This window comes from Hyperoodon ampullatus, assembly GCF_949752795.1.
Source record: "Hyperoodon ampullatus genome assembly, chromosome: 9".
Classification (NCBI taxonomy): domain Eukaryota; kingdom Metazoa; phylum Chordata; class Mammalia; order Artiodactyla; family Ziphiidae; genus Hyperoodon; species Hyperoodon ampullatus.
Window position 1 is genome coordinate 24,661,628 of NC_136922.1, and position 13,480 is coordinate 24,675,107.

Genomic DNA, 13,480 nt, shown 5'->3' on the forward strand with positions numbered 1-13,480 from the left:
GTTCAGTTTCTGAGAGGGTAGATACTGCCCTGCGCGTCCCTAGTGTCTGTAATCATCACTGATATTCACAGTTTCCTGGTGGCTTGGAGAGGGTCAGTGGGTCTGTGTCCAGAGGTGACCAGATGGGGCCCCTGACTTTAGATATGGTCACTGCTGCCCCAGAGAGGGGCAGGAGGGATGGGCGAACCTGTCTCACTGTGGAGTACGCTCCTGGTGACTCTGGGAGGGCCCTTCCGCTTGTCTCCAGTGTCCAGAGGGGCCCTGGTGGACCACCACGGCCACAGTCGACCCCCTTGTGGGCAGAGGGGGCCTCTCAGGTCAGGAGCAGTGTCTCTCTGTCGACGAGAAATGTCACGCTTTCTGCTGAGATCTGTAGCCCCGAGGCTCGCTTGCCCGCCGTCCGCGGAAGGACGTGAGTGTCCAAGGGCAGAGGTGGTTAGCAGAACCAGGTGGAAGGCGGAGGGTGCTGAGTCTGTGTCGGCCGCTTGGACTCGTGCGAGTCTCCAAGTCTGGGGCCCAGGGACCTCAGGGCCTTCTCCGAAGTTCACGGTGGTGGAAGGACCTCAGTTCCCTGGCACACCCGCCAGCACTCACCAGGAGCCACCCATGCTTCCGTGTCTCCCTCAGACCAAGACAGAGCAGAGTGCGTGCCTGAGTTTTCCCAGACTGTAGCTGAGGCGGAGCCCTCCATAGCGGCGAGGAAATTGTCCGGGAATTAATCATAATACAAAGACTAAGAATAGTAACAGCTGAATTCATTGAGTGCTTACGGCATGCGGTGGGCTTTTCTGAGCTTTTGCTACATGTATACTCTTCCGAGAGCTTTCGAGGGTGGTCCCTCTCTCCTCCCCTCCCTTCTTTTCCCTCCGTTTCAGCTGAGGGACCTGTGTCCTTCTCGTCCTTTGGCACCACGCTCCATCCTTGGACTTACTGTTGCTGAAATAAAACATCCATTGTTTCCTCCCTAGACTGGGGGATCGTTGAGGGCACGAGTTCTATCTTCTGTGCTGACACACGGCCAGGCACATGGAAAGCACTCGGTACTCATTTATTAACGCACACGTGGTGGCCTCGAGCAGGGTTGGGGAAGGAAAGGGTGACTCACTGTCATTCTTCAGTGATGGAAATTGTTTTAGGGCCCTAACGTCAAGAGACCTCTAGCCCTGCTCTGCCATTAGGTGACTCTGTGATCTTGATCAAATCTCCTAACCTTCCTGGGCCCCAACTTCCTGGGCTATATAATCTCCAAGGTCTTATACTGCTTAATTCTATGACACCCTCTGGCTGGCTGTGCAGAATAATTTAGAGCATAGAGAACAAACAATGAACGACCAAGCAGGCTTATGTGTTGTAGCAGAGACAAGGGTACAGTTGTAAGATAGATTTTAGTGCATTAAGGGTCCAACCTGCTTGCCAAGTACAAAGCAATCACCTAACATTTCCTTTCTAAGCCGTGAGTCATCTTTCTTCTGCAGGTCTTAGTATTGACACAGCAGTGGGGAGGAGATGTTAATCACACAGTCAGATGGTGGAATGGATCTGGGAGCCTGTGACCACTCACTGCTCCAGACTCTGAGGTTCCTGAGACGTCTTATTAGGTGCTGAACTGGGCCTTCGTGGCAGTCAGGTACATGGATGCTTACTTAAACCGTGACTGTTTTCATTTGATTTTAAACAAGCCAGAGAAAGCTGGTGATTTAGATGTACATGTTTCCTGTTCTTTATGAATAGAATTGGATCTGGTAATTCCTTCCAGAAAATTGAGGGTAGGTTAGAAATGGGTTGGGTCTTCTTAACTAGACACCAGTGATTTAAAAACAAGATGAACCAGTGGCGCTCTGTAGAGCTGGCCAGTGGGAAAGGACCCAAAGGGGGTCCTTGATTTACCTATATTCTCTTGGAATACTAAGGAAACCTTAAGACCCTCCCTACCTAGTTTTACAAATGAAGTAATTGACAGCAGGAGTTGCTAAGCATCCACCTGGGCCCACAGTGTCTTCAGGGGTCTTATTGTGTGACTGGGTCACACCTCTGGCCGCCACGTGGATGGAACAGAGCTGCAGGGCATTTGGGTCCTGGGTGTTGTGTTTGCACACTTATTCTACTTTTTGGTTCAGCTCTAAATACCACTGAAGGAGAGAATGTGGGGACACTTGTCTTAATCATCTCCACTGAGACTTGAGGGAATCCCCAACTGCCCAGCTCAAAGGAGAGAGCGAAAGGGAACGGATGGATGGAAAGCACTTTGGTCAGATACACAAAAGAAAGATAGGACGCATAAGACAGTGAGTGAGGACACACGTCAGGGTCATGCACTGATGACCCTGATGTGTGGACTTTGTTGAGTACCTGTTACGTGCACACCACCGCCACGGGGGAGGGAGTGAGCGTGTACCAACCTTGGGAGTAGAGACACGGAGGCAGGCCTCAGGCCCATCTCCTGCGGCTCTAGGAAGGGCCGTTCCTTCCAGCACTGCTCTTCTCTGGCTATCGATTTCGACCAGGCCATTTTCAGGCCCTATGCCCAAGTTTCCCATTGGAGTGTTGAAGCTTCTTTCAAAGTACTCACATTACCCTGGTTTATCTTGTCCTTTGGGTTCATTTCTCTGCTGTGAATAATTAATGGTGTGAATGGGTGAAGTGTTTGCAGGTGTCAGATCAAGATCCCAGATTCAGGCTTTGCAGAGCCCGCACCCAGCTAGGAGGTTGGTGCCAAGGGGACACCAAAGACACAAGGTCCCCCCGAGCAGTAGCAGGCTGTGTTGTGACCTGGGCCCGGTGCCCTGTGCCCTCTGTGCCCAGCTCCCCAGCAGCTTGGGGAGCCTGAGGTGTGTGCAGGGTGGGGCAGGGCAGGGGGGCTTCAGCTGGTGAAGCAGCTGAGCACAGCCTTTGGAAGCAGCCTGGGGAGGGGGAGGTGTCTGGTCTGGGGACAGATACTCTAAAGAAGAATTTTTCTTCTCCCTCACTCCTTGTTGCTGGGCTTCTCATTGAAGACGGCTGGTGTAAGTTGGGGGCATCTTCACGTCCTTAGAACAGGGAGAAAGGTTTCCCCGTAATCCCCCTTTCAGATCGCTAGACTCCTGTTGTGGTCTGAATATTTGTGTCCCCCCAGAATTCACATGTGGAGTCCTAACCCGCAAAGGTGTTAGTACTAGGAAGTAAGGCCTTTGGGAAGAGCTGAGGTCCTGAGGGTGGAGCCTGTGTAAGTGGGATTCCTGCTCTTGTAAAAGAGCCTCCAGAGGGCTCCCTGGCCCTGTCCACCGTGTGGGGACACAGGCTGGGAACCAGAAGGGGGCCCTCACCAAAACACAACCATGAGCTTGATCTCGGACCTCCCAGCCCCCAGAACTGTGAGAAGTAAAGTTATGTTGTTTGTAAGCCACCCAGTCGGTAGTATTTTGTTATAGCAGCCGGAACAGACTACGACAGCCTCTAAAATGTCATGTTTCTCTCTATATTCTGTAACTGGATTTTTTTTCCTTAACTATAGATTATAAATCTTCTTCTAAATCAGTATACAAAGCAACCTCATTGTTTTTCTTAATGACAGAGTGTTCCCTGGGGAGGTACCATAGTTCATTTACACATGCCATTATAATCATTGTACATTTAGGTTGTGCCACTTCTGTTTTGTTTTTACTACTGAAGGTCTGCAGTTCCTTATCTGTTATTCCAAAATTTGAGACAGTGCTCATAAACAAATTTTTTAATAATTGGTAGCAGGAATGTATTTGGACAACACAAGGCTTTTAAAATTCTTTTTAGAATTCCATTTAGTATGATGTGCTAAAATATAAACGGAGGCATATTAAAGTTTTCAAGAGTTTATTTGAGGAAACATCCATTCAAATTGGGCAGTGATGAGCATTCCACCGCCAGAAGCCAGGGGCGAGGTGTTTATAGAGAATCAAACAAGGAAGTGATGTGATTGGCTACAGTTTAAGAGATTGCCTAGTCTGGGAAAGTCCTGTTGGCTGTTGGTCATTGGTTTCCTTCCCAACTTGAGGCATTCACAGGAATCCACTCTGCCTTAGGTTTCAGTTTGCTTCCAAAGACAACACAACTGTCAGAGCCCCCTCAGGCTAACGGCCTCCTTGTTTGAGAACTTTAACAGATGTTTTGTGTATTTCAGTGCAGATTTCTGCTGGTAATGTTACGTAGCACGTGGTTACATATCTTATAATTCATGAATCCAGACAGTTCTCAGTCTCCACATACCTGGTCCCCAGAGTTTGGAGAAAGGATTCTGATACGCCCCCGTACTCACTAAACATCTTCCTACACATACTAGAGCTTATTTTGTTGTGAGATGGATTTGCAGAAATAGAATTGATGAAGCAAAGGTTATGCTTGTTTCATATTTTAATAAATTGCTGTTAGTTTCCCAAACATTGTCATGATATAACCGGCCATCAGGGTGTGAGAGCAGCTGCTTTTGACCATCCTCAGCACCACTGGGTGTAACACCGTAATCAGAGGACGCTTTGCACTCTGGGTTCTTGTTAGTTATGTGTTGTCTCATCCTAGGGAGTCTCTTTCTTCTGCGACATCACTTCCGCTCAAGGCAAACACATATGATGTGCCGGGAACCATGGTAGGCACCTGGGCTATATACATAGAGGAATGAGACAGGATTGCTCTTAAGCTCATGGTCTGGTGGCGGATCTATAGATGCCTTTAACGGTGAACAAATATTGTACGTGGTCACAGCTGGAGACCCAGCAAAGGGAGGATCCTGGCCTGGCAGGGAGGACGAGGGGATGGTGCTGAGAAAGACCTCACAGAGCTGATCTCTGACGGCTGAGGAGCAGTTTCAGAGGCTCTAGTGAGAGTGTATTTGGGGCACCACAAGGCTGGAGTGTAGGCTGCCCTGCTGACGGCAGGGGCTGAGATGAATAAGGAGGGGGAGGGGCCTTGAATGTCCTTCTGAGGAGCTGAGACTTCCTTCTGCACAAAGCAAGGCAACAGCACCAGCTTGGCCTCTCAGAAGGCTGCTGGCACAGCGCTGGGCTGGGAGGTGGAGGCTGGAGCTAAGGACGTTGCTGTGTAGTAAGGGCACAGTGTGGAGGGTCTCCTTCAGTGAAGATGGGCTGAGAGACCAGTCGGTGGGCCCGAATGTATCTCAGAAGCATCAGTGTGGGGCTGAAGAGTGGTCTCTGCTTGGCAGACAGTGAGAGAGGGTGCAGAGAACAGGTTCAGCCAGGGGTTTCACAGAAGGGAGGGGGGGCGGTGAGTTGAAGTTCTTGCAGAGCATCCAGGCAGTGGGGCTTTGCCTCTGCAGCTCAGGAGGGTCCACGGACAGAATGTAGATTTGAGAGTTCTGAGCAGGAAAGGAAAGTTCAACCAACTCAAGTAAAAGTCAAGCTGAGAAAGTCAGCTGGGTGTCAACCTGAATCCAGGTTTCTAGATTTTTTTTTTTTTGCGGTACGCGGGCCTCTCACTGCTGTGGCCTCTCCCATTGCGGAGCACAGGCTCTGGACGCGCAGGCTCAGCGGCCATGGCTCACGGGCCCAGCCGCTCCGCGGCATGTGGGATCTTCCCGGACTGGGGCATGAACCCGTGTCCCCTGCATCGGCAGGCGGACTCTCAACCACTGCGCTACCAGGGAAGCCCCCGAGGTTTCTAGATTTTTGAGCTAATGGGGACTGGAAGCTGTCTGCTTTCCAGAGCTCATGGCCACACTCATCATGCCATTTATATTTGCCTTACTTGTGTTATTTCAGTGAAATGAAACCTAGTATCGGGTTTCAATTCTATAAAATCATAGGAGGACTTCTGTTTTTCATTTTCAGTATTACCTCACTGACCAGTGTTTATTTTTTAACCTGAGGGTTAATCAACCCAAGCTATAGAAGGATAAGTTTCTTGTTTTCCAGGTTAGAGTTGAATAGAACTGATATTAAATGATCAGCAATTTACTGAAAGGAGGAAGAGGAGAAACCTCTACCCCAGAAACACAAGGGCAGAGTTTCAAAATCTGGAGCCAGCAAAGGTCAGCAGTCATGGGAAAGCGTCTAGGCCATCTTTCCTCGTCCGCTCACTCAGTTCCGGGGGCAGCTGGGCTTGGAGGCAGCAGCTGTTCAAGGGTTAAAATGGCAAGGAAATGAGCACTTTCTAACCCATTTGGTCTGTTAATTTTAGGGCTTATAGTAAGCACTTATAATACTTTCTCCGTGGAAGAAGTAGAGTGGAATTTCCCTATGTAAACCCCATAAGCCACCCTAAGTACAAGCAATTTTGGTTTATTCCAGTTTGAGATGTTTTCTGGTAAAAGATGTGTCTCTGGAGGAATGACTCCCAGGGATTGACTCTGCCAATCCCCAAAGGCTCAAGGTCAGGTCTCATCAGAGCCACTGTGGTCCCCTCTTTAGAGCCCAGAGATGTGTGACTTTGCTATGAAGTGTTAAAAGGTCATCAAACTCTAACCATCTGTTTCCACAGACGGGCACATCCCCGCCTGTCAGGGAAATCAAGTCAGACTGGAAGGAAAATATTCTGACATATGAATTGTCAGCTGAGATTGACAGAAAGAACCATCAATTCATCCTCAGATCTGTGAAATTTTTGACTTGACAGCCAGACACGTATAAGGTCTAAAACCTGTGACTGGAGAGATGAAAGTTCTTTTTTATTTAAATTTAATTTATTTATTTTTGTCTGCGTTGGGTCTTTGTTGCTGCACGCGGGCTTTCTCTAGTTGTGGCGAGCGGGGGCTACTCTTTGTTGCGGTGCATGGGCTTCTCATTGCCGTGGCTTCTCTTGTTGCGGAGCACGGGCTCTAGGCGCGTGGGCTTCAGTAGTTGTGGCACGTGGGCTCAGTAGTTGTGGCTCACGGGCTCTAGAGTACAGGCTCGGTAGTTGTGGTGCATGGGCTTAGTTGCTCTGCAGCATGTGAGATCTTCCTGGACTGGGGCTCGAACCCGTGTCCCCTGCACTGGCAGGCGGATTTGTAACCACTGCACCACCAGGGAAGCCTGAAAGTTCTTTTGAAATCACTTTTTCTCACAGATATTCAATATTGAAACTTATGAGAATATGTCTATTACCTCTTGTGTGATGATGATGTCACGGGTTTGTATGTGTCCAAACTCAACAAATTGTACCTATTAAATATGTACAGTTCTTTGTATATCAATTATACTTCAATAGAACTGTTTTTTTTTTTTTTTTTTTTTTTTTGGCTGTGTTGGGTCTTCATTGCTGCACGTGGCCTTTCTCTAGTTGCAGGGAGCGGGGGCTACTCTTCGTTGCGGTGCGCGAGCTTCTCATGGCGGTGGCTTCTCTTGTTGCGGAGCATGGGCTCTAGGCACGCAGGCTCAGTAGTTGTGGCACTCGGGCTTAGTTGCTCCGCGGCATGTGGGATCTTCCCGGACCAGGGCTCGAACCCGTGTCCCCTGCATTGGCAGGCGGATTCTTAACCACTGCGCCACCAGGGAAGCCCGGTTTGCTGTTTTTTTCTAAACCTACTTTGCGAATGAATGGGGCGGAGTGAGGCTCTAAGTGTTACTCAGATTGTGAAACTGAGTTTTTGGATGGTTAAGTGACTTTTCCAAGGTCACAAAGCCATAGAATGGCCAAGCCAAGGCTTCAGATGCACCCCCTGGGTCACTCCCAAGTGCATATAGGGTGAATATGCCACCCCTGCTCTTAACCAGGTCCTAAAACCAGGTGTGTGATCTCAGTTGGAATACTGTGGGTTTTGGCCAGGTTCGAGTCTTGGCCAAAACCCAGACTGGGACTTGAACCCACGTGGCCGAGTGCTTTCAGGACTTAAGGAAGCTCAGGTAATAGAACTGTTTTTTAAAAAAAACCGATCAGGGGCTTCCCTGGTGGCGCAGTGGTTGAGAGTCCACCTGCTGATGCAGGGGACACGGGTTCGTGCCCCGGTCCGGGAAGATCCCACATGCCGCGGAGTGGCTGGGCCTGTGAGCCATGGCCGCTGAGCCTGCGCGTCCGGAGCCTGTGCTCCGCAACGGGAAAGGCCACAACAGTGAGAGGCCCGCGTACAGCAAAAAAAAAAAAAAACCGATCAGGAAAGGCAAAACAGCGTCTCCTCCCCTGCTATGTTCCCGCCGGGTGCCCCGAGAGGAAACACCGACAAGCGGGTGGTTCTCCGTCCCGGCTGTGTCCTAGACTCACCTGAGGAGCGATTACCAACCCACAGGCAGAGGCGTGTCTTAAAGCTGCCCAGTAATTGGGATGTGAGCCAGGGTTGAGAACCACTGCTCTCCAGAGTGCTCATCACAGAGTGACCACCTGAAGCTGCAGAGGTTCCTCCTGGGCTGCCTCCTTTCCTGTTATGCGCCCACAGGTGAAGGGTTCTGCTACTTCGTTCAAATGGAGAACTTTCCCATGGCAGGTTTGGGCCCTAAAGGAAAGGCTGGAGAGATGGTCTGCCGTGTTAGGCCATAATAAGGCTAAAAATAAATAAATATTGAAACATTAAATAATATTTTAAAAGCTTGTTATAGGAAGGTAGAATTGGTGGTGAGTAGTATATTTTAGGATGATAGACTCAATATTGCGAAAGAGATGGCTGTGACACATTGATATCCATCTGAATGGGAAGCGTGCTTCAGGGAATTAGTGGGAAACCTGAAATGTCATGGAGATCACAGAGACCTGGTTTAAGGAGGGAAGAGGCGGGAATTCCCAGGATGTCAGTATGCTAAGGAAACAAGCAGCCTACTGGGGTGAGATTTTAACAGCAGACGTGCAAAAGATGAAAAGTGGGCTCATCACCCAACGCAGAATGGCAGGGAACCTACGTGAAGGCTTCAGGAGAATCATCTAAGAGAGATTATTAAAGGGGCCTTTTGTGATCATTTGGAACTAATTTGGGTTTGCCTATTAATGTCCTGTGAGGTTGGGCTCATTTTGTCAATGGGACCGTGAGGCGGGGAGATCTGTGACTTGACAGCGTGCCCAAGTTGCATGAAGACATTTAATAGCGACTCACTCCGTATTTCAGCTGATAAGATAGAAAGTCTGGTCTAAACAAACAGGCCAGTTAGGTAGATTTGTGGCTGGTGTAATAGCTGTACCTATAAAAGTATGATTAGTAAAATACCACCATGGAAGGAAGGTCTTTAATGGAATTGACCATTGGCTCCATCATCACTATTTTATAATTGATTTGAATGAAAATATGGAAGGCATGCTGTAGCAGTCACATTCTCAGGTTGTAGGGAGAGGGGTATTGCATCCAGCTCTTTCTTTTTTAAAGTTTTTTAAAATTTTTATTTATTTTCTTTATTTATTTTTGGCTGCATTGGGTCTTCGTTGCTGTGCGCGGACTTTCTCTAGTTGTGGCGAGCGGGGGCTGCTCTTCGTTGCGGTGCGTGAGCTTCTCATCGCGGTGGCTTCTCTTGTTGCAGAGCATGGGCTCTGGGCATGCGTGCTCAGTAGTTGTGGCTCACGGGCTCTAGAGCGCAGGTTCAGTAGTTGTGGAGCGTGGGCTTAGTTGTTGTGCGGCATGTGGGATCTTCCTGGACCAGGGCTTGAACCTGTGTCCCCTGAATTGGCAGGCAGATTCTTAACCACTGTGCCACCAGGGAAGCCCTCCATCTCTTTTCTTTTTCTTTTCCTTTCCTTTCCTTCTTTCTCTCTCTCCCTCCCTCTGTTCCTTCCTTCCTTCCTCTTTTTTTTTTTTTTGCGGTACGCGGGCCTCTCACTGTTGTGGCCTCTCCTGTGGCCGAGCACAGGCTCCGGATGCGCAGGCTCAGCGGCCATGGTTTACGGGCCCAGCCACTCCGCGGCATGTGGGATCTTCCCGGACCGGGGCACGAACCCGTGTCCCCTGCATCGGCAGGCGGACTCTCAACCACTGCGCCACCAGGGAAGCCCTTAAACTAATATTTTATAGGGAGCTATTTTCTACGTATTTTTCTACATAAAACAAGTCAATTTGTACTGGAATTACCTACAAATTCAGTGTCCAAGGTCTTGCATCAAATTGTGTCTTTCTCCCAACTACTTTTTTTTTAAAAAAAGAAGAAAATTGGTAGGAACCTAGATCACAATTCTATGATCATTTAATATAATTGAGAAACAGCCTTGCCCACCCTTGCACACACCCAGTCCACTGCCACTTGGACTGAAATTGCTTTAGTGAAAGTGTCTCTGTGAAAACCAAAGTGCAGAAGTTTTCACAGCTCCATAACCCCTTGGAGCCTGGACCCTGCTCCGGACCTGTCCTTGGAGGGTGAGGGCCTTTCTCAGCGATCTTCTGGGGGAGGAAGGGTGCTGAGCGCTGTGAGTGTCAGCCTCACGGGGGCAGGACAGGTGTGAGCAGCCATGGCCCTTGTCGGCACTTTACATGAGCATGCTGGCCTTCAGACTTAAAACAGCGCTGTAAGGAGGTCCTGCCCACCCACCCCTTTTGCTTATGGGGAAACTGAGGCTCTCAGAGGTTGAATAACTTGCTAGAAGTCCTGCAGCTGGTAAGTGGCAAGACCAGGACTAAACCACCTGACTTGTCTGACTTCATAACCTCTGCCCTTAACCTCGCTGGCCTTGTTGGTACAGATTCCCATCTTCTGACGGGGGTCAGCACTGAGCAGGGTCTACAGCACTCTGACGCTCCCCTCTGGTTTCATGCAGGTGTTTGGTCATCCAGTTACAGGGCCTCCCCAGAAGGAAACCACTGTGATTGCGCCCACAGGATATGTAGCAAACAGGTGCTTTGCGTGACACTGTCCCTCTCGCGCCTTCCGTTTGGGCCACCCGTTTGGACTACCACAGCTCTGCTAGTTTCATAAAATGCAGTGGTGGCAGTTCTGTCCGTTGCACTGAAGTCTGCCTGGACCTCCTGACTGGCCTGGCCCTTCTTCCGCAGGATGCTGACGGCCTGTGCCCTCTCTTCCGCAGATGCCGCCCTTACGAGGACTGCTGTGGCTCCAGGTGCTGTGTGCGGGCCCTCTCCATACAGAGGCTGTGGTATTTTTGGTAGGTCACGACTCTTCCTCGTCTCAGATGCTCCCCCTGCCCTCCCCCAGGGCTCTGCCCGGTCAGTTTGTCACAGCCAAGGTGACATCACCTCCCCCTGAGGCTGTGGTCTCTGGGTGGCCTCAGTCAAGAAAGCAGGTACGTTGGGGCTGGCTTCATGTCAAGCACTTCTGCTCACAGAGTTTGGAGAAAGCTCGTCCCCATTTCCACAGACTTGTGGCTCGGGAAGAAGACTTATTCTTTTCGAAGCTGGACTGTACAGCAGCCTGGACCTTCAGCGGCTCCTCCACCAATTTCTGAAATGGAGCTGAGGCCAGTTGTGTTAATCAGAGAATCAGCACATCTCGTTATAAAGTTTCCACTGCCTGGAAATCTTCCGTATTCACATTGTGTCAGCTGAGTCCTAACTTTCCAGACAGACAGCCTGCATCCTTGCCCATCTTCCAGCTCTACTGGGCGAAGTTGGAAGTGCTGTCTGGAGTCTGTAAGATTGTACCCTGGGAGAGAATGAGGGAGTAAAGCTGACAGAGTCCTAAAAGGATAGGATGCAGAGTTTCCACTAAGGAGAGGAACCTCCTGTGAGTTGCCACCCTCAGAGGATGCCCGTTTGGAGGTTTGTCTGAAGATTCACTTGACTCTGTAGATAAGAGATAGGCTTCAGATGACAGAGATGGCGGAGTATGTGTGGGAAAGGATTTGCCTAAAACCAAAAGAGCATTTCCTGTGCCTGCCACGCTCTCCTCTGCACCACTGCAGAGGTACAGTCATCGAGGCAAACCCCGTGAAGGATTAGGACCCAGCTTTAAGATTTAAGCCTCTTCATGGATTTCAGATTCTGACATTCCTGACATCTAAAGACTTTAAGGCCTTTCCTGAGCATGTGGCGGCAGACACTTGAATTTTTGGTGAGATTTTGCCTTTGCCTCCTGACAGCTGTTCCTAATGTGTGATTAGGGAAATCAGCAGGAAGTGGGTACTCCACACGCCACGTTTGCTTTAATAGGAGACCCTCTTTTCTTTCTCACCATCACCACCTCCTTGATGGGGTTTTGGCCATTTGGGGGCTGGACTCACCTGCCACGTTGGGCCCTGACAGTGCCATGCTGGTCTTGGCTTCTCTCCACCTCCTAGTTGCTACTGCCTCAAGCTCTGTAATAGAAGGAGAACTTTTTTACCCTGAGATTTTTCCAAATGTTAACACCTCTGTGTACCTATCAAGGTGGAAAGGGACTGGTACCAAAGCTGGGGTGAGGAGGACCAGGGGAGGTGGCATTTCAGAGCTTTGCCTGGCTTCACACATGCGCCCCCTCAGAACTTGCGTCCACGGGGCCTTATGGTCGAGGGTCCCTAAAGGGATCAGCAGTGCTTCAGGTTGGCCTGAAACACCAGACGAATGATGATGAGATTGTGGAAATGCTCCCCAAAATGAGAAAACTTGTCAAAGTTTAGACATTACATGATTAGAAAGAAGGAACAATTGAAAGTCCAGGAGAGCTCTGAGGGCCTGGCTGCTAGAGCAGCTTCTGTCGACCTTCCCTGGAAGCGTTCCCTGAGCTGGTAGCCGGTGCTTCTGAGCTGTTGGCCGGCGTCACTTGTCAGGGTCAGGGCACCTCGGCGAGCCAGTGGGTCCCTACACAGAGGCATCTCATGAGAGCCGTGGAAGGAGGGCAGGTCTCCAAGGTCGGGGTGCCAGATACCAGAAGGTTTGGTTGAGTTCTTTGAGTTGAGATTCTGATACCAGATACCAGCTTCTAAACTGGGGATACAGCCAGAGAGCACCTTGAGATGCAAGTCTGAGGTGCCCCAGATGAAGTCAGAGGACACTTGGTTTCCGCTCCATGGGTTCCTTCTCTCAGTATGTGTCTGGTATGGAGAAGGCCCTACGGCAGCCGGGCTCCTGAAACAGACAGATGTGTAGACACATGGAGAGTTTTAAACCAGTGTTCTGGAAACAAAGCGTGCGGCCTCTGATGCCACAGAAGTTGGGGAAGGCTGCACAGTTTCTGACCGGGTCTCAGAGAGGGCCTTCCTTGCGAAGGGCCCAGCACATTGCACGGGCAGGGACATAGGCATGGACCTGGTGAGGGAGTGATGGGGAGCTGGCGTGGGGGCAGGTTTGGAGGGAGGGGCCGGATGGAGCTGGGCATCGCGTGAAAGGAGGGCGGCTCTCCAGGCTGGTCCCACTTGACTCTGGAGGAATTTGGGCTCCTTACCGTAACACAAGAGGTTTTGGAGGAGAATGCTTTCAGAGGTCCCTGCCAGCTCTAAAATCTTAAGTTATCTTTAACCAGGATAGTCTAATGAAATCCCCGGGATTAGAAAAGGTGTAGAGTTGGAAAGCGCACTGCAACAGAGCGCAGCCTGGCAGGTGAGTGCTGCCCTGCTGCCAGGGCTCCCGCGGATCTGGGATCTGGGGCGGGTTGGCCCTGGATCTGCAGGGGCTCTGCTGCTGCCTGGGGCCTGCATTGGGAGCTGAGAACTGCTGTTCCAAGTGCTGCGGCAGAGAGGCAGGAAGGGACTGAAAAAACAAATT

General features: G+C 50.2%; 1 protein-coding gene across 1 annotated transcript in view; it reads left to right on the forward strand.

The window, feature by feature from the left end:
- The window catches only part of VOPP1 (VOPP1 WW domain binding protein), a gene marked incomplete at both ends in the record, with an annotated part of 62,372 nt that overhangs the window by 36,804 nt on the left and 12,088 nt on the right, over positions 1-13,480 (forward strand). The window contains one exon of the mRNA XM_079711304.1: positions 10,870-10,947. Within this exon, the coding sequence (XP_079567430.1) occupies positions 10,870-10,947 (78 nt within the window). The remainder of the gene's footprint in view (positions 1-10,869; positions 10,948-13,480) is intronic.